Genomic DNA, 25,869 nt, shown 5'->3' on the forward strand with positions numbered 1-25,869 from the left:
ATACAAGACCCTGCGCTCGGAACCAGGGCAGGCCCGAGATTCGGTGTCCCGATGGGGATGAATGCTGTCGTGGTCACTGGCGCCGAACCCATCAGTATGCACTGGGGAGAGCACGCTCTCTGGGCTCTGTCCTCTTTCACTCCTGTCATCGCTGTGGCAGTGTCGGCATCAAACCCTATATTCCCGAAAAGGAGGAAAGGGTTTGTGCAGTTGCGGCTGGAGAGGAGAGAGACCAGGCCTATCAGAGGTGGCATCAGAGCAGGCAGAAAGCAGGGAGCATCTCAGTGCTTCTGCCTTGAGTGCCCAGGACGCCCCCCATAGGGAGCTCTGGGCCCACTGGCCTTGTGCCTGGCTTGGCCTCTGTCCTGCTCCCGAAGGGGCTGAACCAGTGACACAAGAGCACTGCACTCCCACTCCGGATCTACTAGATCCAAATGGGGTGTGGGGTAGGGGGACACTGGCAGCCCTGGAGGGCGGCTCGGGGGCCCCTTGGCTCTTCTGGCTCTCCAGCCCTCTCTGTTCACTCAAGAGCCTCTTCTCCTCCCGGAGTCACCTTCCAAAGAGCCCAGAAACACCGCATCCAGACCTCACTGAGGGCAGGACCCCAAGCCTCCCCGTCCAGGGGTGCTAGAAGCTGGCACTTTGGTCAGTGGCCTGGGGGGGGGGGTCCTCCCACGTGGGCCTCCTGCATGGCTTGGAGGGTCTGGGGAGGCTGAGTTGAAGGCCCCAGAATGCTTCATTGGGCAACAGGCATGCTCATAAAAATACCGTAGGCCACCAGGGCTGCAATCTGCCATCTGGGCCCTAGGCCTTCCTTGTCCTGCGGCCGGCTGGGCGGGCTCGGCTTACTCCGCAATCGCTGCGCCCTCCGCCTCCCATCGGAGGTCACTGGCGGGGTGGGGGGGGGCAGCGGGGGCGCTGGGGAGGAGCTCCTTCCCAGGCTTCCAGGGCTAGGGCTACCGGAGAGAGCGGGGCCTCTGGGAAAGGTCGAGAAGGGGCCGATCCTCCTGACAAAGAAATAAACCGCGGGCCTGAGAACGCGGGCAGGGAGTTGGAGGAACATCTAGGAACTGGGAGTGGTGGCTCCAGGGGCTCCCTCTCCGTGACCTCCTCGCACCCCCAGAGCGTCTTTGGTGGGCTGAAATCGAGGCCCGCGCCCTACCGGACCGGGTGCCTAGGATGGGAGGGATTCGGGGAAGACCCCAGGGACTGGATAATTCTGCCCCTGGCTGGGGAGCGTCCAAACACCCCACTACCAGGGCGCGGCCGACAGCGTTGCGTGTGGGCGCTCTTCGCTCGCCAGCGCCCTCGAGGACCGGGTGAAGGCTGGGGGATGTTTCCGCACCCCACTCCTCTCTCCACATCCCAGCCCCGTGCCCCGGGGGCACCCTCGCCCCGCAATTCCCTCCGGGAGCCAACGCTGCGGCGAGGGCGCCGCGGTGCGGGGCCGCTCAGGGGCCAGGGACTACGGGGCTGCGGGCGCAGGTCTGGCGAGATCTGGCGACGGGGGTCCTACTGAGCTCCCGCGCAGCGCCACAAGGGGCTCCTGGCCGGCGCCCGGCTCCGCAGCCCGGGTCCGCGGAGAAGAGGGGAGAGGGCGCGGCGGGGCGGGGCGGGCGGCGGGGGAGGTGATCTCACTCCCTCCTCCCCCGCCTCCCCTGCGCTCCCCTCCCCCTCCCCTGCGCGCACGCCCGCCCCGCCCCGCCGCCGCCGCTGCCGCCGCAGCATCGGCATCGCAGACGCGCTCGGGCAGCGGGTCCGAGGCCGGCGTGCGCGGAGGCTGGGCGGGTAGCCCGAGCGGCAGCCGCAGCGCAGGTAAGCCGGGCAGGCCTGCCCTCGCGCCCCGGCTGCGGCTGCGACGCCCCCGGCCCCCTGGCTCAGCCTTGCCCGGGGTGGGGGAACGAGAGCTAGGGGCGCCGCACGGCCAAGCCCGCAGTTGCGGGCGGGGTGGCTGGAGCCCCACCCAGGCCAGGCCCTGGGCTCCGGGCCCCGCGGGCGGGAGCCGGGCGGGGGGCGGGGAAGGAGACCGGGAGCCTGAGCCCGACAGGTGAGGGGTACCTGGGCGACGCCCAAGATGCCGATCGGGAGTGGGACACTACGCGGGGAGTCAGGCAGGGCCTGTGTGGGCAGGTAGGGGCTGAAGTTGGCACATCCCTACGGGTGTGCGCGTGTGAGAGAAAGGGGGAGCGTTGGGGACCGAGTGACCCCCCCCCCAGTGGCCGCCGTGGGGTGTGGCCCTGGGCGTGGCTGCCCCTCTTACCCACTCGAGGGCTCCGTTTGGCTGAAAAGCCCGCCGCTGCGTGGTAGGGGTTGGCCTAGGCTGCCCCTGCCGTGGGGGGAAGGGTGGGGGCAGGGCCGGGCGCTGCCAGGCCCTCCGCCCCAAGGCTGGGGGAGAGCGAAGGGGGGCTTTGTTCTCCTCCCTCTTCTTTCCGAACCCCAGACTGGACTCCCCGGGGCTCCCCTGCAAGCCTGCACCAGGACCAGGGACTCCTGCGGAGGCGCGGGGTGTGTCTGGAGCCTCAGTTTCTGAAGGCTCTTGCGGCGGAGAAAGGTGCACTGTGTGCAGTCAGCCCGGGCACCTACGGTGTGCGGCAGTGCACGGGGCATAGAATGTGGGTCTGTGGGGTAGAGGTGAGGGAGGGAGGGTCGCAGCGGCTCAGGGCCAGGGATTCTGGAAAGCGAGATGCTCAGGGCGCTGGCCCTGCCCACCGCAGGTCTTCGGGTCTCTGTGACGGGAGGGGCCTGCAATCCCTCTTCCCCCTTCCCTAAGGCAGACTTTGGAATCTCTTGGTGGGGGGGGGGGGGGCAAAGAGCAAGTACAACGTGCTGCCCCCTGCGGGGGTCTGGAGCCCCGCGCCTCATTGCCTGTCTTAGGGAGTCAGTCCCCGGGGCCATCTGCCAGCCCCAAGGCACTGGAGGCCTGATGCCACCCCTCTAAGGAGGTGCCCTGCTTCCAGTTAACTCCACCCAGAGGGTAGGGGCTTCTGGGCAGCCCCGTGTCATCTCTGCTGACTCACGTGGGCCCTGGCAGTGAATAAGCCAGTCAGCCTTTCTTCCCACCAAGAGCCGCTAAGCCTCATCTTTCTTGTCTCTTGGTGGTGGGGGGGGGAGCTGGGGCAGGGCCCTGTCTGGGGCCTCTTACTCCGGAGTAGCTCCTTGCGGCAGATAGTGGGACTCAGTCCGGCCCAGCCTCTCGCCTGGCACCGCACCCAGGCAGCACCCACTCGTGCGCCCCCAGGCTCCCGGGGCTGCAGAGGCTCCTGACACCAAGCTGGTGTCAGGGCTGAGACCGGGGATGTGGCTCCTAGTCGTTTCTCTTTGCCGATCTGATCGTTGTCTTTCCCTTCACACTTATTTTGTGTCTTTGTGTGTGCAATCCCGGAAGTAACGAGGCTTACCATGGTACACTTGAAATATCCAGAAAAGAACAAAAGAAATTAAGGGTTGCCGGTGATCTGATCACCACTCAGCACACCCCAGCCTCAGTCTCCCCAGAGGCTCCTCCCCCAGTGCCTGGGCCGCAGCCCCCCTGCAGAGCACCCAGTGGTTGCACAGTGCCCCGAGGCGGCAGGGGCCCCTTTCTGCACCGCGATGAGCTTCTCTCTGCCCAGGAGCCCAGCGGCCCGTGGTGTGGGCCGTCATTTGCTGGGCGACTGCCCACTGCCGAGTGCCCACTTGGGCCAGGCTCCGTGCTGCTGATGGAAGAGCCAGTAAGGAACCACACCAACGCTGCCTTTGTCCTCGGAGGGAATGAATTGGTTTTCTTATCTCCTTTGTGACTCTCTGAAGGGAAAAAGGAAGCAAGGAGCGAGAAAGGGCCTCAGCCGAGGTCTCCTCCAGTGGGCTGTTCTCCAATTAGCCTCTTTCTGCTGCTGGGGCAGGTGCCTTCCATGGCACACACTTGGGCAAAGCCTGCGGGGGAGGATGGAGGAGGCAGCCCCATGTGCCACACCTGCCCTTCCCAGCCCAGTCACCTGGGCGTCCCAGTTCATTTCCTGCTCCGAGCCTCTGCCCTCTTGGCTCTCACATGAGGGTGCAGACTCGTTCACCTCCAAGGTCCCTTTTGAGACTGTCTCCGGTGCCAGTCTAAATGGCTGCCACTGGAAAGAAGGGCTCCGGGCGCCGTTGTGGGCGGCGAGGGCCACGTGGCCTTGCAGAGGGTCCCGGCCAGGAATGGCAGCGCCAGGCCAGCTCCCCGAGAACCGGGGCAAAGGCGAAGGGAGCTTTTCCTGGACCCACCTCTTGGGTAAAAGATTGAACAGTTCTGGGGTGAGGGGGATAGGTCTCTAGGGTTGTCCTGGGCTTGGGAGGGCATGTGCTAGGGGAGAATGGAGTAGAGATGGGGGTCTGGTGCAGAGGTCGACCAAGATGGACATCTCAGCCAACTGCCCTGCTCTGCCAGGCCCCCCTCGGCAGGTGGGAGGTGGGGAGACGGCGCACAGAGTGCAGTTCTAGGGGCCCCGCCCCAGCCTGTGATTCACACAATGGGGGACGCAGGGGGTCTGATCAGGCCCTGCGTGTTCCTCCCACAAGATAGCTCTGGGTCCCAACGGCTGTGTTTGGGTCTGGGTCCTTGGGTGGGGACCTGCTGGGACGGGCCTTCAGCAGGCCCTGCCTTCCAGTCTTTCACCCTCCTTCCTGCTCTGACCAGGCCCATCCTGACCGCCCCCCCTTCTTCTGCCTCCCCTGGCCCGCCCCCTTGCTCTCCATGCCCCCCCTTCCTTTCTCCCCCTACTCAGTTGAGTTTGGCTGTGGGGAGTGCACTGCTGGGCCCCCCCATGCCTCTGCCTGCCCCACCCTTCCCCCTCGGTGCCCTGGCCTTACTCTCTGCTTCCCCTTTTGTCTAGCTGCTCTCCCTGCTCCTCCCCTGCCCCATTCCTGATCTCCCTGAGCTTGGCCCCAGCTCTGAGCCTCAGCACCTGGGTGACTGCTCCGCGGCTCCCAGCGCTCCTCCGGGGGGCTCCTTGCCTTGGGGTTGGGCCCAGACTGTCTGTAGTAGCTTCATCCGACCTGGACGGTGGACAGGAGGCGCCTGCTGGCCACCAGCCAGAGGACTGGGGGACTGGCAGTTAACAAGGCCAGTCTGCCTTCTTCCCCGATATCAACAGGATCTTAATGGCATCCGAAAGCCCACGGTCAGAGAGGAGGCCACGGTCCCTCTGCAGGGGAAGGGTCTGGACTGCTGGCCTTTCCAGAAGCTTTTCTTTGTCCAGTGCCCCCCACCCAGGGCCTCAGGAGCTTGCCTGGGCCCTCCATGTTCTCCTCAGGTCCTGAAGCTGCGGAGGGAGCTCCCAGCCACTGTCCTCTGGCCCTGAACCCATCAGGGATGGCTTGTGTCAGCCTTGGGTTGGGCGGAGGAGGAGGTGACAGCGTCCTGGGCTTTGTGCATGCAGCCGAGGGGGGCTTCTGAGCCTGTCCATCTCGATGTCGGCCTGACTGAGGAGCTCGAAGGCAGGAGATGAGTTCCCAGGAGCCCATCCCTCGGCCTTCAGGTCCAGAGCATTTGGAGAGAGAAGCCAGGCCTCCGGACGTTTGCACGGCGTTCCTCTTTGCATGAGTGGGGATCATACATCTGGTTGCATGTGTGCGCATTTGTCTGTGTTCGTGAGAAAGCGTGGGCACACAGATCCTTCTGCGCCCGAATGGGTCCCCTCAGATGCCCCGTGGGCCTGTGCTGGGAAGGGGCGGGCCTGATGGTGGCGGTCGCGGGGCTGGGGTGCCTTGCTGCATGACCCGCGCAGCATGGGGCTTCCCGTTTTGTGTGGGGTGCCCTCTGACCCCTCCCCTGGCCTCCTGTGTTCATGCCTTAGGAATGCTGAGGCCCTGGGGACAACAGAGGCCCCATTGTCCACCCCAGGCTTCCTGTGCCCTCTGCTCTGTAGCCCTTTGGGGGTGGGGGAGCCCTGAGGGGGCTGGAGGGGCCTGGCCATCTCTGAGCCCTTTTTAGGCAACCCCTGCCCATCCCCCATGCCCCTCCTTGGGCCAGGTGTCCCAGGACTGGCCGCTCTGGCAGCAAGCTGAGGCTTCTTGCCTCTCCTCTTTGCCAGGCACAGTCCCTGCGCTGCCTGCCCGCTTGGCTGCCTTCTCTTCCCTGGGGTTCTAGAGGCGGGCCCTGCCAGCCCATTGCAGTGGGATGTACATTGTACCCTCCAGCCTGGCTCCCAAGCCCCTTCTAGTGCCAGGTTTATTTCTTAGGAGTGTTTGTGGTCTTGTCCCCAGCTTTCCAGAACTGAAGGAAAGGCTTAGAGGGGGGAAAGGGGGGCAGATTTTAGGCCGTGGGCATCAGTTTCCCCAACTGTGCATGGGAAATTCGGCTATGGAACTGGCACTCTAGGGGTCTGGGAGGCTAGAGTCTTGGCCCCTGCTTCACTGGACGGCACCCTTGGATGGCAGGGGTCATGTAAAGCCGAAGGCCCAGGAAGGGGATGGTTTCTGCTCTGTGCTGAGGCGTGATATGGGTCACATCCTCCTCCCAAGATTTCCTTCCCTGCCCCCCCCACATTTGCCTGCCATCTGCCTAGCAAATAAGCCCTTCCCTAGGGGGCAGGACGGCTTGGAGGCCATCCCTGTCCAAGGCCCTGGCCCTCTGGGAACGCAAGCAAGTACACCTGCTGGGTCGCCGGGTGCCCAAGAGGCGAGCTGACCACCCCCCCCCCCCGCCCCCGGCCCTCCCCCGAGTAGTGCTTAGTGACTTTGGGAATCTGTCCTGGTGAGCGTCGGTCCATGCTGGCTCTGTGAGCCTCAGTTTCCTCATCTGTGAAGTTGGGATCGTGATAGCACCTCCTCCGGTGGGGGGGATTTTAAGGATTAATTGAGTAATGCATGTAAAAGTGCTTAGAAATCCCTGGGGTGTGGTGAGTGGTATCCGTGAATTTATTTAATAAAATGGGGCATCTGACTGAGACACACACGTGAGGGGGTGGGGAGAACTGTCCGGGCCCCAGATGGTGAGCTCCTCCCCTCCCCAGTGGAGACTGTCTCTTCTCCCTGCTCTCCCACGAAGGGTTAATGTCTGTCCCGCCCCTTCCTCACCCTTTAAGGAGAATGGTCCTTTACAGGTGAGGTCTCGTTGCCTTGGCGACTGCAGGCTCGGGCTGAGGGCTCACTCTGGGGAGCGCCTCAGGGAGGGTGAGGTGGGGAGGCCACAGAGGACAAGGTGGCAATTCTTTCAGGCCCGCAGCCCCCAGATTACCTGTGGGGGCTCCCACCCAGCAGCCTCCTTTATGCATTATCGAAATAACCCATTTGGCTGCGGCAGGCTTTCCTCTCCGAGGCCGGTGGAGGGAGTTGGGCTCCATCTCCATGGAAACCCGCCAGCCACAGCCTGCGGGGGGAGGGTGAGGAGGAGCCTTAAAGGAACACAGTGCACGGGGCCGAGGTGACACCCACGCCCTCATGTACATGTGGACAGGCTTGAAGACCCCACCAGCCCTGCTGGGGAGAGAGCCCAGGCGTGGGCGCCCGCATGTAGCCGTGCCCCAGGCCTAGGAGTCCGAGGACCCACTATCCACGTTCAGACCATCTCACACACCTGGGGCATTGAGCCCCCAGCCCTGACCCTGCTTGGGCCTGCGAGATCATGGGACGCTGCCATTCTTAGCGGACCTTGAGCTGGAAGGCCCTCTTGCTGCCTGTCCCTTGAGCAGGTGCGTTTTTATCAGATGGGAGGAGCAGGGAAGCAGGGAGGACTCTACAGAGGACCTGGGCACCCTCGAAGATTCATGCCCTGTGTGTGTGTGTGTGTGTGTGTGTGTTTAGGGAGAAGAGCAGAAACCCCAGGTCTCAGCATCATTTCGTGACATTCCAAGTCCTCCTGCCAGTCAGAGGACAGGAGGCCGGGGGAGAGGACTCCTCAGGGGACCCAGGGACTAAGGGGGCACAATCTAGCTAGGGAGCGGCGAGGGGCGGAGCTCCTCTGGAGTCCTGAGCCTGTTTGTCTGCCGGCTCCAGTGGACCAGACCAACTACCCCACACCCCATACCCCACACCCCCACACACACCGGCTCGGCTCGTGCCTGCCACGCCCTTTCTTCTGGACTGGGGCGGGGGATGGGTTCCCAGCCAGACCCACTCAGGAGCAGCCTTTGTTGTGCATTCCGCCAGCATGAAGTGCAGGCCCACACGGACACCCACGGGCCCCTTCCCCTAGCCAGGTGGCTGCTCACTCTCCACTAGCAGAAATCTTGGAAGGACCCCACTGGGATCCTCTGAGTGCTTCTCCCTCCCTGTTTTGGGGGTTCCCACCTCCTGGGGGAGAAGCCGGCAGTGGCTCATTCATCGAGTCTTACAACTGTCTCCTAGCCCCAGTGCCACAAGTGGCCGGGGATCTGCTGCTCTGCCTGTTACCGTGGGCTTTGTCCCTGTGTTCCTGGCTCAACAGCTTCTTTGCCCTGCCTGTCAGTCCAGCCTGGCCTCCTAGCCCAGGAAGCCCCGCTCCTCGGGCCCATCTCCCTCCTCCATCTCAGTCCCTTGCCTGGCACACCCCCCCAAGGGACAGGAACGCCCCCCGAGGAGGCACCACTAGGCCAAGTGCACACACACACCGCTCACTCTTCTTGCTCTTTGGACCGCTTTCCATCAGAGCTTCCTGCAGCCATCTCTCACCCTTTGTACTCCTTTTCTCCCTCCCTTTCTCCAGTGCCAGGCTCTGCTGGATTTCTCCGTCTTGGTTACTGTAGTGGTGGTCCAGCATCCTTTGTCTCCCATTCCCTGTTCTCCCTCCCCCAGCCCCACTTCTCAGCCTCTCCTGCTCCCTCCTGCCTCTTTCTCACCCTGTCTGTCACCCTTCAGTCTTCCCCAGCCCGTCCCCACCCCTCGCAGACATGGCCTTGGCTCCATCTGTACAGCAGCTTGTGGAACACTCTCTTTGCCTCCCTGCCCCTGGAGGTGCTGATGGGGGTTGGGGGGCCTGCTGAGCTGACAACCTGAGCAGCCTGCTCTGTAATTGCCTGAGGAATGATGAGAGATCAGAGACCCAGCAGCAGTGGGAGTGGAGGAGGCAGAGCCCCCTCCCTGCTGTCAGGGGACCTCAACCTTCTGGCTCCTGCCTGTCTGAGTGCCCGGGAAGGTGGCAAGCTGGGTGGCAAATACCAGCAGACCGTGGGCCACTGGGACGGGGCAGAGAGTGGGGAGCAGGGCTTGTATTGGCCGTACATGTGCACCTGGGGTGTATCTGCCGACCCTGTTCTGGGAGCCTGGATTTTGAGGACACACAGGAGCTGCCATGACAGTGGTCATCATTCCAGCCAAGGGAGCACTCAGGTCTCCTCCGTGCAAGAAGGCCCTTCTTTGAGCTCGCCCTCGCCGGTTTCCCTCCCCCGGCCTCCGAAGACTTTAGAGCATTCAGAGCTCCTAAGGTGGTTGTTTGATCGCCTGCCCTCTGATCTGAGTCTCCTACTGTTTCCTACAGGCCTTGAAGTGGAGGCCAAGCCTGCCTGGGGGCCACCCTGCTAGTACTGGCTTCGTGGGGGAAGGTGGGCTGTTGCTCTTCCCTTCTGGGCCCCAGCTTAGTTCTTGCAAGTTGGGAACTGGCCATGCGGTCACCACTTTCAGCCCTCCAAGGCATTCTCTTGGCCTTCAGCCCATCCATGTTGACCTGTCCTGGTGCTCCTCCACCTCCCCCGTCCCCAGTCAGCTGACCACTCTCCACCACCATCCATTTGTCCTTCCTAGTCCCCAGGCGGTCTGTTGCATTCACCACTCTTCTTGGGGGTCACCTTACCAAAACCCAATGTATGGCTGCTGGTTGCTTCCTGACAGAGTCTAGTCTAGTCTAGACCCTCAACAGGGCGTTCTAGGCCTCCCTATCCACCCCTTCAGCTTCTGGATGAGGCTTTGTCTCTCTTCGTTGAGGTCTTTGCTGGGCACAATGACGATATCCAGTATGGTCTTGGGGAGGGCACTGAGACCCCAGCTCCAGACTCAACAGCAGCCCACTTTTACCCCTCCTGCACTTTCTCCACTTGTCTCTTTCTCACACCCCTTCCTGTTGGGAGTCAGTTTGCTGTCTTCTTGGGAGTGTGTTTCCTCTCCTAGTCATTGGCAGAGAAACCCCCATTGCTTGGACCTCCCATCTTCAGGGTTTCTTGCATGCAGGTGGGATGTGGGTGTGGCGCTTGAGTGGACACATCTAGCAGTTGAGCCCGGAAGACTCAGAAAAAAACCTGGGCTTGTGAGACACTTGAGAGGTGACAGAAACACTGTCCCAGAGCTCCCCCTGATCCCTGTCCTGACCCTGGCTTGCAGCATCTGGAATGGGAGAGGCCACACTCACTTCTACTGCGTCGCAGGGGACAGAGGAACAGGGGAGAGACGCTTTCCTACTTTCCTTTCTCCTGCCACTTCTTGAGGTCAGGCTTCCTTCCCCCTTCTTCCATTTCCTCAAACTGTTCTGTGAAATGTCATCTTCCCGGGCCCCTTTCTTCCCTTCCTTGTCCCCACTTCCCAAGATCCTGCTGCCCCCCTCACCAGTTTTTTAGACCCGAACAGCACCCAGAGATTTGTTGGCTCTGAAACCCATGGAAGTGAGACTGACAAGAGTTCTCTGCATACATGCGCACCCCTGCTTGTGTGTATCACAGAGAGAGCACTTGTGAGGATTCATCCCCCACAGGTACACATGAGAAGACACATGTGTTCCTGTGTGCACACAGCTATCTATACCCATGCATTGACACATACCTACTCGTGAGTGCACTCCCCTCCTAGAGAGGACGTATACAAATGTGCTCCTGCCTGCACACACACAGCCACATAAATACTAATGTGCACATTTGGCTACGTGCCCATCCTCATCTACACTCCTGCATTGAGTGGCCTATGGCATGCCCAGGGGAGCTGATTGGGGCAACAAGTTGACGCTGGAGAGGCAGCTGGTGCGGAAGGCACAGACAGAGGGAATGAAAGGCAACCTGGAGGCCTGGCCAGTGCTAAGACTCTTCTAGGTCTCCCTCTAAGGTGTGGGGGAGGGAGGGATGGGGGAGCCGGCCAGCCAGGGGCGGGGCGGGGGGCGGGGCCAGGAGCCGGAGCTCGCCCAGATGTTAGTCACTAAAGTCGTCCGTTCTCTCCTCTCTCCTCCCCGACCCTTCCTTTCCCTCCTTCCCTCTCCCAGTGCCCCCACCCCCAGATCCCGCCCCAAGCCGCACAGCAGCCCCCTTCCCTCCGGCCGGAGCCTGAGCCAAGCCCGGCCGGCTGTGCGGTGCCGAGCTGCCGGCGCTGCCGGGAAGATGGCCGTATCGCTGCGGTACTTTTGGCCTCTGCTTCTGTGCAGCCCCTGCCTGCTCATCCAGATTCCCGACGAATGTGAGTAGCCGGAGGGAGCCTTGACGCCTCCATTCGCCGCCGCGCCGTGCTCTTCTTTATCTTCTGCATCTTCACCTTCTGCTGGCTCTGGACCCTCACTCCTACTTTCCTGGGGACAGATGGGCAGGAGGCCCCCAGGACCTCTGGAGAGGACTGGGTGGAAGAGGCGGGATGTGTCAGCACCATGGATAGGGGAAAGGCGCGGGCGGGGGTGGGGGGGGCGGGCGGTTTCAGGACCACGGACAGCAGGCTTGGCGCTGGCCCAACCCCCTCTGTGCTCGCCCTTGGCCCGCCCTCCCCCACCCGCCGCCCGGGTTGTGGCGGGCAAGAGAAGGGAGCCCGGCCCCGGTTACAGGCTAGCTTGTGCAAAAGCCTGGATTCTAGTTTTGCCTTCCTTCTGACTTGAATAATCCCATCTCGGGCCTTTGGTGGCCCTGTCTGTGAACTGAGACAGGACAAGACACCTTACAAAGGCCCAGCAGCTTTCTGGATCCTTATGAATGGGTGGGGCGGAGGGGTGGGACTGATGGAACCTTCCGTTTGCTGAGTGTCCTGGATAGGTGTGTGGGTGTTGGGAAGTTTGGCTGGAGGTTTGTGACAAACCATGAGTATTTGCGTGTGCTTGTGAGTTGCACAGACTGTGTATTTGTGTGTACGGAAGTGTGTGGTTGTGATTGACAACATGTGGATATTCTTGAGTGTGATTTTGATTTCCTATATGTGTAGGTTGGTGCGTCACTGTAATTGTTACTGGTCAGGTTTGTGAAGGTCTGCAGGTGTTTATTAGCCTCTGATCGTGGTGGGTCGCGTGTGTGTGTGAGCTGGGGCCGCGTGTGGGGTGTGCGTTACTGTGCTGTTTATCTTGAGCCCACCCCTTGCTCGGTAGTTCCAGTCCTTTCGCCTTCACCTTGCTACCTTTGTCTCTGAGCCTGGAGCTGGAGGAGGCCAGTGTCACTGAAAGATGAGCTGGGGGCTGGCGGTGGGGAAGACTGTCTCTGCCAGGAATGGGACAGGGGCTGAGGGAGGTGGGCTTGGAAGGTAGCCGGCATTGGTGGAAGGCAGCCAAGGGTTTGGAGGAGGTGGAGAGGGGACAAAGGGCGGGGATGTCCCCTTAGCTGCACACGTGGGTAGACACAGACAAGCCACCTGTATCCAACCAGGCCCAGATATACAGAAGGGGCAGAGACCCTGAGAGGACACATGGGAGGCACGCAGGCGCACACACACACACACACACACACACACACAAGAGGTTTAGACACAAAGAGAGTCACCCACACAGACGGAGGCAGGTGTACGATGTACGATATGGAACGCAAGCATGCACACCCACAGCCTTCAGATGTGCTCTGGCGGAACACACCCATGTACACACACTGCCGGGCAAACGTATTACAGGCAGAACACCCAGGAGCATTCACAGGTCTGCCTGGATTCACACTTTTGCACACTCAGGTACATGTACCTGTTCTCCTTCCCCTCCATCTCCTTTCGGTTGCTTTTCAGGCTTTACCCTGGGCACCAGCCCGGCCCGCCTGCCACCACACTGCCTGGGCCATCTGGCCAGGCATGTCTGTGTGCAGAGGGACAGGGAGAAGGTGGAGAAAGGGAGGAGTGAGGAGACAGACGTGCGCTGCCCTGAGCACTGGCCGGCGCTGGTTATTGAGCTCAGTACAATATGGTGGGTGGTGGGGCGCCTCCCCTTCGGGACCTTCAGCTACAGCCGCTCCCCCTTGCAGCTCTGGGCCCCTTTGTCTCTTCTTCCGCTTCCTCCATCCAGTCCATTTCCCCCATCTTGTTCTCCACCCCAGTCACCATCTCTTGCTCTTGGGCTGCCTTTGCTGGCCCCTCCCCAACTCAGGGCTCCCTGGGCTGTGTCCTCAGGAAGCCTCCTCCTCTCTCTCTGGGGACCCTTAACGGAGGTCTTCTGCGGAGACAAAGCTTCCGGAGGCTTCCCTGCCTCCTCTCCCCTCCTCACAGCCACCCAGGCCGATGTGGCGCTGAGTCCTACAGCTGGGAGGCCATAGCTCCGGCCCCCCCCCCACCCGAGGGAACTTGGTGGCTGGTGGGGAGGAAGGCAGGGGAGAGAGAGAGGGCTGGCATCAGCCCTGCAGGCGACGGAAACTCGGAAACCCGGCGGCAGCTTGGCCTTTGGGAGGGTTTCACGGGGGGAGGGGCGGCTGGGCTCCGGAGGCTGGGCCTGGGTAATTGAAAACGCCTGAGCCATGCTAATTGGATTAGGAGGGAAGTGGGCTGGAGCCGCGGAGGGCACCAGGGACGCTGGGCTTCCCGCCTCCCCAGCTTCTGAGGCACCCTGGGTGGAACGGGGGTCAGTCCTGCAGGCCCTGCCAGGGGAAGGATGCAAGGGTCTGTCCAAAGGGCCCTACTTGTAAAAGGCACAGATTTCTCCTGACAGCTGCAGCCTGGACCCTGTGGCCATGACCCCGCCCCTGGGACCAGTGATCGGGACCCTGCCCTGTTCTCTGGGTCTTGACCTGCTACAATTCCAGCCTGGCATGTAACCCTCACGTTACCCCACCCGTGGCCCTGGTTCACTTCCTCCCCTTGCTCGGGGTGAGGGGGTGAGTCCGCGGGGACGGGGTAGGCTTACTTCTGCCCCCCCCCCCATCGGGCGCCCTCCTGGGGCTTAGTGTCAGCATTTCTCTCTGCTCTCTCCCTTGCTGCCTGGATTCCTTAGATGAAGGATACCGGGGTAAGTTGGGGGAGGGTGAGAGTGTTTCCCAGGAGGCGGGCAAAGAGTGGTGCCTGCAAGTCCCCCTCCCATGCCGGGTCTGCCCAGCTCTTCCCATGAGCGGGCGTGCGGCACCTGCGTGCGGCGCCCACTTCTCTGGCTGTCTCACCTGGGCCCCGTCTTTGTTCTGTCTCTGCCCCGGCCTGGGCTTTCTTGCTCACCCTCTCTGCTCCCTCTCTCCGTGGCACTTCCTGGTTTCCGTCTCTGGCTTCCTGTCTCTCTTCATGTCTGCCTTCGTTCTTGGCGCTGCTATTCTCCCCGTTCTGTCTCTACGCTTGCCCCGTGTCCCCTTCTCTCCCTCTCCTCATGGCCCGCAAGCCCATGGCTCTCGAGCTCGTTCTTCCCCACCCCTCTCCTGTGGCCTTGGGGCTCTAAGGGTTTCGAACCCTGCTGCCCTCCCAGTGGGACAGGGGTTGAGACTGTGAAGCCAGACACTATCCTTGCCACATCTCTGTCTCTCCTGTCCCCAGTGATGGAACCACCTGTCATCACGGAACAGTCTCCACGGCGCCTGGTTGTCTTCCCTACAGATGACATCAGCCTCAAGTGTGAGGCCAGCGGCAAACCTGAAGTGCAGTGAGTGACCTTCACCTTCTAAGCCCTCAGCTTGCAGTCCTCGTGCCTCCCAGGGCCACCCGACTTCTGCGCCCAGACGCCCCAGATCTCTCTTGTCACCCTTGGTCCTTGCCCTGCCTGGCCCATCCCCAGGGTCCCTGGCTGCTCACAGTCTGGCCTCTGGCCTGTTCCAGCCCCTTTCCTGGGTTCCTGGGCCTCAGGCCTCTGAGCCCTTTTCTGCCCACAGGTTCCGCTGGACTCGGGATGGCGTCCACTTCAAACCCAAGGAGGAAGTGGGTGTGACCGTGCACCAGGCACCACACTCTGGCTCCTTCACCATCACAGGCAACAACAGCAACTTTGCCCAGAGGTTCCAGGGCACCTACCGCTGCTTTGCCAGCAATAAGCTGGGCACAGCCATGTCCCATGAGATCCAGCTCATGGCTGAGGGTGCGAGACACTGCAGGGGCCTGGGAGGGCCTGGGGCACTCAAGAGGGTCCCCGAACAGGTCTCAGGGAGCTGGCGTGGGAGTCCGGGCTGGGAACCATGCCCCTCCTGCTGGCAGTTTAGTGTGTGGAAGAGATTGGGGGCCCCGCCAGCCGCAGCCACCTTCCTCCGCTCTCCAGCACTGCCCCCCTCCTTCCGTGCTTTGTTCCTCTCTCCGCTCTCTTTCTGGTCACCTCTAGCTCCTCTTCCCTCGCTTCTGCCTCTGGGCTTTGTCCTGCTTTGGCCTCCGGGGCCCTCCTCGCGGCACAGGCTCTCCGGCTTGTTGAGCTGCCTTGTTCCTCCCTCTGGTCTGCTCTGTCTGACCGCTGCCTCGGCTTGGCCTTCTGTCCCCGCTGCCTCTCGCAGTCCCTTCTCGTTCTCCGCAGCTCTTGGGTCATGTCTCGCCACCTCCCCCAGCATTCTGTGGCCCCTTTCCTCGGCTCTCCCTGGCTCGCTCTCCGGCTCTGTCTTTATCTGGGCCTTCCTCTCCCTGGGGTTTTGCCATCCTCCCCGAGCTTTCTGCCTCTCCACCCCTCTGGTTACCTTGGCGACCGTTGCCATGGTTTCGGTGTCACGATGATGGAAGGGTCTGTGACTCCCACATCCTTCCCCAGCTCCCCTCCCCCGTCACTGCACCACAGCCTTCCCCCACCCCCAATCTTAGGCCTCTGGGTGGGAGCTGAGAATTGTGAAGGGTTAACCCTTCACAGTCCTCTGCTCTTCTGCCCAGCCTCTCCTTTGCACGCGGAGGGTCTCAGCCCTGAGCCCAGCGAGGCCCTCCCACGGGGCGTCGGGCTTCCTTTCCCCTGCCCTGCCCTGCCTTGACCAGGACAAGACTTGGGACCCATAGCGCCAGCCCATCTGTCCCCTCTAGGTGCCCCCAAGTGGCCGAAAGAGACAGTGAAGCCTGTAGAGGTGGAGGAGGGGGAGTCGGTGGTCCTGCCTTGCCACCCTCCGCCCAGCGCCGAGCCGCTCCGAATCTACTGGATGAACAGCAGTGGGTGCCCACGAGGGGCTGCCGGCTGGGGAGAAGGTGGCAGCGGGTACCTCTCCCTGGTGGGGCCTGACCTTTGCTTCCTTGCCCCCCACCTGCCCCCGCAGAGATCTTGCACATCAAGCAGGACGAGCGGGTAACGATGGGTCAGAACGGCAATCTCTACTTTGCCAACGTCCTCACCTCCGACAACCACTCGGACTACATCTGCCACGCCCACTTCCCTGGCACCCGGACCATCATCCAGAAGGAACCCATTGACCTCCGGGTCAAGGCCAGTGAGTCCCAAAGACTCGGACACCTGCCCCCCACCCCCCGCAGGCACGACCCAGCCCAAAGATCAGGTGGCTTCAGTCTTCCGCCAGGACTGCTCGACCCCCACTTGCACCCTGGCCAATCCCCATCCTGGGAGGCCAGAACAGAGATGGGGTCCTTCCTTTAGAGCAGAGGACGAAACAGGCCCCACCCAGGACCTCGCAGGGGGAATCATCTACCCTGGTAACTCTGTGGGTGCTTCCTTTCTCCTCCCGTGATCTCATGATCATGCTGATTCCCAGCCAACAGCATGATCGACAGGAAGCCGCGCCTGCTCTTCCCCACCAACTCCAGCAGCCATCTGGTGGCCTTGCAGGGGCAGCCGCTGGTCCTGGAGTGCATTGCCGAGGGCTTGTGAGTCTGGGGGCTCTGGGCGGGGGCGGGCAGATGGGGGGGGCTCTGTCTCTGGCCCAGGCTGAGCAGCCTTTTGCTCTCTCTGATGTGCTTTGCCCCCACCCCCCGCCCCGCTTGGCCCCGGGCAGCCCTACGCCCACCATCAAGTGGCTACGCCCCAGTGGCCCCATGCCGGCTGACAGAGTTGCCTACCAGAACCACAACAAGACGCTGCAGCTGCTAAACGTGGCCGAGGAGGACGACGGCGAGTACCGGTGCCTGGCCGAGAACTCGCTGGGCAGCGATCGGCACACCTACTACGTCACTGTGGAGGGTAAGGTGCCTCCCTGGGCTGCACCGGCTCCTGGGGTGACCTCCAGGGACAGGAGCCTGCAGTGCCCAAGGTGGTGGCGGGGGGGGGGGGTGGTGGTGGTGGTGGTGGTGGTGGTGGTGGTGGCCTGGGGCGAGGCGGAGCAGTGGCTGCGGGCTCAGGGCAGCTCTCCCCACCCCCACCCCGCAGCTGCCCCCTACTGGCTGCAAAAGCCCCAGAGTCGTCTGTACGGTCCTGGCGAGACTGCCCGCCTAAACTGCCAGGTGCAGGGGAGGCCCCAGCCGGAGGTCACCTGGAGAATCAATGGCATTCCCGTGGAGGGTGAGTGGGGCCTTGGGCAGGGGTAGGGAGCCTGGGGAAGCCCTGGGGTGGGAGGGGAGGGTGAGGGGGGTCTCAGCGTGCCTCACCTCACGGCTCTGCCCCGGACCCCTGGGCACACCTGCTGCTCACGCAGAGCTGGCTAAGGACCAGAAGTACCGAATCCAGCGTGGGGCCTTGATCCTGAGCCATGTGCAGCCCAGCGACACGATGGTGACGCAGTGCGAGGCCCGCAACCGGCACGGGCTCCTGCTGGCCAATGCCTACATCTATGTCGTTCGTGAGTAACCCGTCTGTCCTACCCCGCAGCCCACCCGGCGAGGCCACCGGACTGACTCGGCCAACAGCTGCTTTGTCTGCCGTGGCTGCCCCTCTCCTCCCCGGGGTCCTTCACCCCGTCTCGCTCCCACCTTCGTCAGCAGCGTGGGGCAGGGGCGGGGGCGGTGCTGTGGAGGAAGGGCAGGGGCTGGCCGCCATTTACAGCTGACAGGGTGGCTTCAGACAGTGCACTGGCCCACCACCTGTCACTGAGTGGAGGCCCTGTGTCTCCGAGGCCAGCCTGGTGCCTCCTCTCTCGGAGCCTCTGGAAAGGCAGGGATGGGCCTGGAAGGCTTTCAGGAAGAGGTGGGCTGTCGGTGGGGCCTCATGTAATTGGTCAAACTTGGGTGCTTGCGATGGGAGACATAGCTGAGGCCTTCTAGAAGGCAGAGGCTCAGGCTTGGTACAGGGAAGCAAGACGGGCAGGGCTCTTGGGGACCTGAGAATGGCCCCTGAGCCCATCCGGGAGAGGCTGGCTTTGCTGAGCCCTGGCCTACGCTGATGGCTTATGTGCCCTCGCCCTACCCTGAGCCCGGCCTGTCCCTGTCCCCCAGAGCTTCCTGCCAAGATCCTGACCCCAGACAACGAGACGTACATGGCAGTCGAGGGCAGCACCGCCTATCTTCTGTGCAAGGCCTTTGGAGCCCCTGTGCCCAGTGTCCAGTGGTGAGTGACCCCTCCCCAGTGGGGTGCCTCCAAGCCACCTTCTGGCCCCGGGAGGGCAGGGCCCCCAGCTGGCTGGGCTCTGAGCCAGGCCCGCCCTACTCACTCCAGGCTGGACAAGGAAGGGAAGACCGTGCTGCGGGACGAACGTTTTTTCCCTTACACCAATGGGACCCTGGGCATCCGGGACCTCCAGGCCAATGACACTGGCCACTACTTCTGCCAGGCCGCCAATGACCAGAACAATGTGACCATTGTGGCTAACCTGCAGGTCAAAGGTCTGATGTGATCAGCAACGCCTCCAGGAGGGAGGGGTAGGGTCTCTGGAGAGAGTGTCACCGGTGTGACCCACTTTCCTTCCTCGCCCTCAGATGCCACTCAGATCACGCGGGGGCCGCAGAGTGCGATCGAGAAGAAAGGCTCCAAAGTGACTTTCACGTGCCAGGCCTCCTTTGACCCCTCCTTGCAGCACAGCATCACTTGGCGAGGGGACGGTCGAAACCTTCAGGAGTCTGGGGACAGTGACAAGTGCGGGCCCGGCCCCAACCTCGGCCTGGTGGAAGGGGGCAGAGTGGGGAAAGCAGGACATCCAGACCTCCTGGCCTCATCCGCAGGGGAGCGCTCCTGCCTGGAGCAGGGAGGTTCTGGCAAACGAGGGAGGGGGGGGAGCAGAACAAAGGGACAAGCATGCGCCCCCTGCCCCCGGCAGGTACTTCATAGAGGAGGGGCGCCTGGTCATCCACAGCCTGGACTACAGTGACCAGGGCAACTACAGCTGTGTGGCCGGCACCGAGCTGGACGTGGTGGAGAGCCGGGCCCAGCTCCTGGTGGTGGGTGAGTCCCAGGATGGTATTGGGCTGTCGGCCTGGGAGACCCCTCCAGCTGGGGTGGGGGTGGCCGGCTGGCATTCGGGCCAGAGAATCCACTCTCTGTGACCCACAGGGAGCCCCGGGCCGGTGCCCCAGCTGGAGCTGTCCGACCGCCACCTGCTGGAACAGAGCCAGGTGCGCCTGTCTTGGAGACCCGCCGAAGACCATAACGCCCCCATCGAGAGTAAGAGGCCTGAGCGTGCCCCCCCTCCCCCACCCGGCCGCCCCTGGTCACCTTCCCTCCTGGTGGGACTCCTCCTCCTGGGACCACGGCTCCATGATGGGCGCCCCCTCCATGGGGCTCGCAGTTCCTCCCCAGGCTCTGAGGTTGCCTGTTGCCTTAGGCACTCCCTTTCCCATTCAGGGAGAGTCCGGCTTGTACCCTTGTCTGCCCCTCCCCCATACGCCCCACGCCAAGTCACCGGTTCACTTCTTGGCAGAGTATGACATTGAATTTGAAGACAAGGAGATGGCGCCTCAGGAATGGTACAGTCTGGGCAAGGTGCCGGGGAACCAGACCTCCACCACCCTCAAGCTCTCGCCCTACGTGCGCTACTCCTTCCGAGTTACTGCCATCAACAAGTACGGGCCTGGAGAGCCCAGCCCAGCCTCCGAGACCGTGGTGACACCTGAGGCAGGTGAGCCACCGGGGGTCCAAGGGTAAGAGATGGCCCACCCGAGCCCCTCTGCTGGAGCCAGGGCTCGCTCAGAGCTTCTGGCTCCTGGCTTCCAAGCGCCAGAAAGGGCCCCTCCTTCCTTGGGCCTTGGCCTTCGCAGCCTCGGTGGGAGCCCACAGCTCTGATGTGTTATCATGTTATTTTCTAGCCCCGGAGAAGAACCCTGTGGACGTGAAGGGGGAAGGGAACGAGACCAGCAACATGGTCATCACTTGGAAGGTGAGGGGCCCCCGGCTGAGCGTGCCCCAGGACATCAGGCCGGGATGCGGGATGCGGGTGTTGGCTGCTCCCCTGACTGTGCGAAGGATCAGAAGACAATAGGATATGAGACTGGGCTCCGGCGCAGGTCAGCGGAGGGCGGGGGGGTGTGCTGTTGGCTGACCAGCTCCGCTTCTGCTCACCCCTCTCTAGCCCCTTAGATGGATGGACTGGAATGCCCCCCAGGTTCAGTACCGTGTCCAGTGGCGCCCTCAGGGGACACGGGGTCCCTGGCAGGAACAGATCGTGAGCGACCCCTTGCTGGTTGTGTCCAACACGTCCACCTTTGTGCCTTATGAGATCAAAGTCCAGGCTGTCAACAGCCAGGGCAAGGGCCCTGAGCCGCGGATTACCATTGGCTACTCGGGGGAAGACTGTGAGTATTGTGCAAACCCTCCGTCCGTGCTGGGGCTCTCGGTAGAGCATTTCCTAGGAGCGAGGACATTTTCTTCCCTAACCAGAGTGCCCCCACGAAGTACAGAAGTTGATCGTTGATCACTGAGACACTGTTTTCCTAGTCGGCAGCCGACATCCTGGGTGTACCCGTCCGCTCTGTCTTCCGCCCAGTCCGGGATCCAATCCAGAACCCCTGTCGGGTCTAGTTGTCCTGCGCCTTTCCTTTCCTTGCATCTGGAACGTCACTAGACCCTGATTTTGGTCACCTGGTCAAGATCCTTTCTCCCTGGCAACTGGTAGACGGTCCGCCAGGAGAGCCCGACACCGGGCGCACGCCCCATAGAGCACCCAGATCCATCTTCCTTCGGGGGGGGGGTTCTGGGCCGGCCCCCGGACGCCGCAGGCGCTCATCCCTGGCGCCGGCCGCTTGCAGACCCCCAGGCAAGCCCTGAGCTGGAAGGCGTCAAGATCCTCAACTCTAGCGCCGTGCTGGCCAGGTGGTGGCCGGTGGACCCCGCCCAGGTCAGGGGCCACCTCCGAGGATACAATGTAAGGAAGGGCCCAAGGTGTGGGGGTGGCGGGATCCCCAGGGTGACACGTGAGGCCACAGGAGTAGCAGCACTGGCGTGAGCCTCTGCCACCTGCCAGCCGCTCTCCCGAGTCCTTGGGGTGGGAGGAAAGGGTCCCCATCGAGGGCAGTGGGACGCAGGCCTGAGGAGGTGTGCTGCCCGCCGCCTTCCACACTACGGCAGGGTCTCCTGCCCCTCTCCACAGGTGACGTACTGGTGGGAGGGCAGTCAGAGGAAGCACAGCAAGAGGCATATCCACAGAGGCCACGTGGTGGTGCCCGCTAACACCACCAGTGCCGTCCTGGGAGGCCTGCGGCCCTACAGCTCCTACCGTCTGGAAGTGCAGGCCTTCAATGGCCGGGGACTGGGGCCCGCCAGCGAGATGGCCTTCAAGACCCCCGAGGGAGGTGAGTCTGGGCCCCGCCCCTGCCCCGTCGCCCATCTGGCAGCCCCAGGCGAGGACCTGCCGCTCTTCTCTGTGCCCCACAGTGCCAGGCCACCCTGAGGCGCTGCATCTGGAGTGCCAGTCGGACACCAGCCTCCTGCTGCACTGGCAGCCGCCACTCAGCCACAACGGCGTGCTCACCGGCTACGTGCTCTCCTATCGCCCCTGTGCGTTGGGGGGAGCTTGGGGGCACGGGGGGAGGCAGAGCCGGCAGCCGCAGCCAACTCCCTGCCTCTCCCCACAGTGGACGACGGGGACAAGGAGCAGCTGTCCTTTGACCTTCCGGACCCCGAGCTGCGGACACACAACCTGACCAACCTCAGCCCGCACCTGCGGTACCGCTTCCGGCTGCAGGCCACCACCAAGGAGGGCCCCGGGGAGGCCATCGTGCGGGAGGGAGGCACCATGGCCTTATCCGGTGAGCGGCAGGGGCTGAGGAGGCCCCCGACCCTCAGCCAGGCCCCAGGAGGGCCAGCCCTGGGCTGCCTCGAGGACCCACAACCTCCTCTTGCTCCCCAGGGACCCCGGATTTTGGCAACATCTCGGCCATGGCCGGCGAGAATTACAGCGTGGTCTCCTGGGTCCCCAAGGAGGGCCAGTGCAACTTTGGGTTCCAGATCTGGTTCAAAGCCCTGGGGGGTGAGCACAGAGAGGGGCCCCCCGGGGCTGGCACGACCCGGGCTGCTGCCTGGCGTTCCTGCTTACCCCTGCCGCCCTCACCCCTGCAGACGAGAAGATGAGCCCCCATCTGCCCCCGCAGTACGTCAGCTACAACCAGAGCTCCTACACACAGTGGGACCTGCAGCCCGACACCGACTACGAGATCCACCTGCTCAAGGAGAGGGTGCTCCTTAAGATGGCTGTGAAAACCAACGGCACCGGTGAGGCTTCTGTCGGCCCCGCGCGCCCGCCGCTGTCCCGGGCCCCAGGCCATGGCTCTGCTGTCCTCCTGGAATCTGGGGGCCTCTTGGCCCGGATTGAGAAGTCCGGGCCCCTGAAATGGCCTCTTTCATTATCCTTCTGTTTGAACCGTTTCCAAGGCAGTCATCTTTGCAGTAGGCCCTCCTCCCCACCCCCTGCCCCCGGCCGCTCCCCTACCCCCCACCCCCGTCAAGTGTCAGATTCAAGCATGATTCAACACCAGGTCATCACTGCCCCCCTCCCCTGCCCTCAGCCCCTGGGGTGTCTGCGGGCCTGGCCCTCCCCCAGCCCCTCCGGGTCCCCAAGGGCAGAGGGCTGGGAGCGCAGGTCTCTCTGGAGCCCAGGCTCAGTGTCTTCGGGAACCCCCCCCCCCCCCCCCCCCCGCAGGCCGTGTGAGACTCCCTCCCGCTGGTTTCGCCACTGAAGGCTGGTTCATCGGCTTCATCAGCGCCATCGTCCTCCTGCTTCTCGTCTTGCTCATCCTCTGCTTTATCAAGCGCAGCAAAGGCGGCAAGTACTCCGGTAAGCGAGGCCTGCGGTCACCGGGTGGGTGGCGGGGCCCAGGCTTACCTCCCTTGGGGGTCTTGAAGGCCGTCTCGCTGGCGGGCCCCAGTCCCCGGCCATGGAAGGTCTGCACCTCCACACGGTAGGAGCTGTAGGGCCGCAGGCCTCCCAGGATGGCGCTGGTGGTGGTGATGGGCACCCGGCTCTGGCACGATGGCATGGCCGCATGGGGACAGGCAAGGGGCCCCACAGGAGCTTCCGTGCACACTGGCAGCACGTGGTGCTCAGGCCCTTGGGGTGAGGGGTCTGCCTCAAAGGCTTCCCAGCTTCTGAGCACTGCTGAGAGAGAACGGGGGGTACTCGGGGCACAGAGCTTCTCCACCCTGGGGATGGGGCTCAGTGCCCAGAGGCAGGCAGGGCTGGGAGAGGAAGCTGGGCCTTCTCTGTGTCTGTGTCTCAGTGAAAGACAAGGAGGACACCCAGGTGGACTCCGAGGCCCGGCCAATGAAGGACGAGACCTTTGGCGAGTACAGGTGAGCCCAGGGCTAAGAGTAGGGCCTGGCTGGCCACCCGACACCACCCTAGCTTTCATATCTGACCCTGTCTCTCTCTCTCTTCCGTGCTGCTGGGTGATGTCAGGTCCCTGGAGAGGTAAGACGGGGGTGGTGGGAAGATACCAGCATAGCCTCATGGCGGGGTCCGTTCCGGGGACAGTACCCCGGGGTTCTGCCATCCCCCAGCCTTCCAGCCCCGCAGCTCCCTGTTTCGGAGAGAAGCCGACATGCCCCAACCGGTCCCTACTCTGATGCGCAGTTTATGGGCCTGCTGTCACCTGTAGGCTGAGCACCCACTTCCTTCGTCTGGGCCCCTGGATCCTGGGCATGCCCAAATCCCGCCCCTCCGGTGGTGTGCACTCCACCTGCCCTCCCGGGCATGGGGCAAGGGTGAGGACTTCTTCCTCAGATGAAAGGCCGGTGGGACCTGGGCCCGGCCCTCCAGCCGGGCCTCCTCCCTCAGGCTAGCACCTGCCGGCTCCTGCTGGGCTCCCCCTGGGCTCCCCCGGGCCGCCTCCCACTCCCTCCCCGCCCTCTGTCCTCACAGTGACAACGAGGAGAAGGCCTTTGGCAGCAGCCAGCCGTCCCTCAATGGAGACATCAAGCCCCTGGGCAGCGATGACAGCCTGGCCGACTATGGCGGCAGTGTGGACGTGCAGTTTAATGAGGACGGCTCCTTCATCGGCCAGTACAGCGGCAAGAAGGAGAAGGAGGCCACAGGAGGCAATGACAGCTCAGGGGCCGCCTCCCCCGTCAACCCTGCCGGGGCGCTAGAGTAGCGCGTTCCAGCCAGGCAAGGCCAGGGAGGGTCAAGTCTGGGGCCGGGCCACAGGGGAGTCAGAGGCCAAGACCCCCGAGCCCAGCACCCTGTGCTGACCTTGGGACTGAGGCTCCACCCACTCCCTTCCAGGCCCGGCCCTGGGCCTGCGGGAGGCTTGAAGTTGGGGGCAGAGGAGAGGAGCTCACTGCCTCTGAACCCCTTCTGACTACCCGGTCCCCACTTTATTGCCAAAACCCAGCTGCTCCCCTTCTTGGGCACGCACTGCTTTGTTCCAGCTCGGGGACCAATCACCCGCCCACCAAGAGCCTGCAAGTGCTGCCTCGTCAGCCTCTGGGCTGTGGTTGGGCAGAGAGGAAGTAGGGGTGGCCACTCTTTGGACGGCCTGGCTGGGGTTGGGGACAGGACTCGGTGTCCCTACCATCTGCTCCAGTCAGGACGGGATCTGGGCAAGCTGGCCGCGGGGGCAGAGGAGGCCATCTGGAGGGCCCAGAGTCCCCACCTCGCAGTATCAAACTGGTCGCCGCCTTCCTCCGCTGCCCGCTCCACCCTGCGGCCAGCTTTCCGGAGCTCTGCACACACGCTGCCTTCGGTGCCCACCAGACAACATCCAAGTGGCCTCTGTCACTGCCAGCGCATGGGGCAAGCACGTTTCCCCGCTGCCCCTGCCACTGCCTGCAGCCCAGGACCCTCTAGCCACCCCGCCCGGTCTAAGTAGAGCCCCTCCTCAGCCTCCCCTGCCCCTCAGCCTTGGGAATGTAAATACACCGTGACCTTGAAAGTTTGTGCCCTCGCCTTTCCCCATATGCCACTAGTGTAGGCAGATGTCTGAGTCTCTAGGTGGTTTCTAGGTTTTATAGCAATTAGCTTTGATGATCCCACCCTAGGAAAAATACACACACACACACACACACACACAGAAAAAAGGAAAGATTGGTTCTCCCAGCTCTGCCGCGCTCCTGCCTGGCAGCTACGGTCTCCCTGTATGCCTTTGCTTGGTCTGTTGATGAGCCCTTTACAAAAAAAAAAACAAAAGAAATATATATATATGTACATAAATATCAGAATTATGACAGGCAAATAAAAACCTGTGACTGAAGACGAGCTGTGTCATTTTACCGAGCACACTGGCCTTAAGTGGACCCGCAGGGCCGGCCCCTGGCTCTCCAAGGGGAGGTCCGCTCCCTTCCCCACAGCTCAGGGGCAGCCCGTGTTTCATCTGCCACTGAGCACGGAAAGCATCTGAAGAGAATTTCTTTCCCCCAGTTGCCCCCTTCCTGCTGCTAGATCAGCCCCCCAACCCCCACCGCGCGGAACCCGAGCCCTGGCCCTCCCGGCCCCTAAGGCTGAGCCGCAGGCCTTCGAGGTCACCCACCTTCCCCGGGCCCGGGCTCCCAGGACATGGCCGCTCAAGGCTTGCCCTCTCTTCTGCATATCTCATTTTCCCATCGCTGTTGATCAGTCCTGGGGGCCAAGGAGCATGCTGTCCCAGCTGCCACCACTAAAAACACCGGCCGTCTCCGCACACGCC

The 25,869-nt window shown here is 62.9% G+C and overlaps 1 protein-coding gene across 4 annotated transcripts; it reads left to right on the plus strand.

The window, feature by feature from the left end:
- Nucleotides 1-1,706: 1,706 nt before the first annotated feature.
- Nucleotides 1,707-25,439, plus strand: L1CAM (L1 cell adhesion molecule). 4 transcript variants are annotated; one of them, XM_045068132.1, is made up of 29 exons: nucleotides 1,707-1,815; nucleotides 11,111-11,301; nucleotides 14,000-14,014; nucleotides 14,524-14,629; nucleotides 14,856-15,058; nucleotides 15,970-16,092; nucleotides 16,197-16,367; nucleotides 16,647-16,758; nucleotides 16,887-17,071; nucleotides 17,258-17,389; nucleotides 17,523-17,666; nucleotides 18,259-18,370; nucleotides 18,479-18,645; nucleotides 18,739-18,895; nucleotides 19,077-19,201; nucleotides 19,310-19,420; nucleotides 19,677-19,874; nucleotides 20,062-20,132; nucleotides 20,325-20,547; nucleotides 21,001-21,116; nucleotides 21,342-21,543; nucleotides 21,626-21,748; nucleotides 21,826-21,999; nucleotides 22,101-22,220; nucleotides 22,310-22,462; nucleotides 22,890-23,024; nucleotides 23,467-23,539; nucleotides 23,646-23,657; nucleotides 24,108-25,439. In XM_045068132.1, the coding sequence occupies exons 2-29, from the start codon at nucleotides 11,226-11,228 to the stop codon at nucleotides 24,337-24,339; spliced, it is 3,771 nt and encodes a 1,256-aa protein (XP_044924067.1). In that variant the 5' UTR covers nucleotides 1,707-1,815; nucleotides 11,111-11,225; the 3' UTR covers nucleotides 24,340-25,439. The 4 variants fall into 4 exon arrangements, with proteins under 4 accessions (XP_044924067.1, XP_044924068.1, XP_044924069.1 ...); XM_045068133.1 differs by lacking the exon at nucleotides 23,646-23,657; XM_045068134.1 differs by lacking the exon at nucleotides 14,000-14,014.
- The last annotated feature ends 430 nt before the right edge of the window (nucleotides 25,440-25,869 follow it).

The sequence above is a fragment of the Mustela putorius genome, unplaced genomic scaffold (genome assembly GCF_011764305.1).
Source record: "Mustela putorius furo isolate JIRA1106 unplaced genomic scaffold, ASM1176430v1.1 tig00003899_pilon_pilon_pilon, whole genome shotgun sequence".
In the NCBI taxonomy this organism is placed as follows: Eukaryota; Metazoa; Chordata; class Mammalia; order Carnivora; family Mustelidae; genus Mustela; species Mustela putorius.

Bases quoted from the DNA above. Each gene is read 5' to 3' on its own strand.
- L1CAM (XM_045068132.1), top strand. From the start codon at position 11,226: ATGGCCGTATCGCTGCGGTACTTTTGGCCTCTGCTTCTGTGCAGCCCC. The intron at 19,421-19,676 runs GTAAGAGGCCTG...ACTTCTTGGCAG, and splicing joins CCATAACGCCCCCATCGAGA to AGTATGACATTGAATTTGAA. The intron at 22,221-22,309 runs GTGAGCACAGAG...TCACCCCTGCAG, and splicing joins CTGGTTCAAAGCCCTGGGGG to ACGAGAAGATGAGCCCCCAT.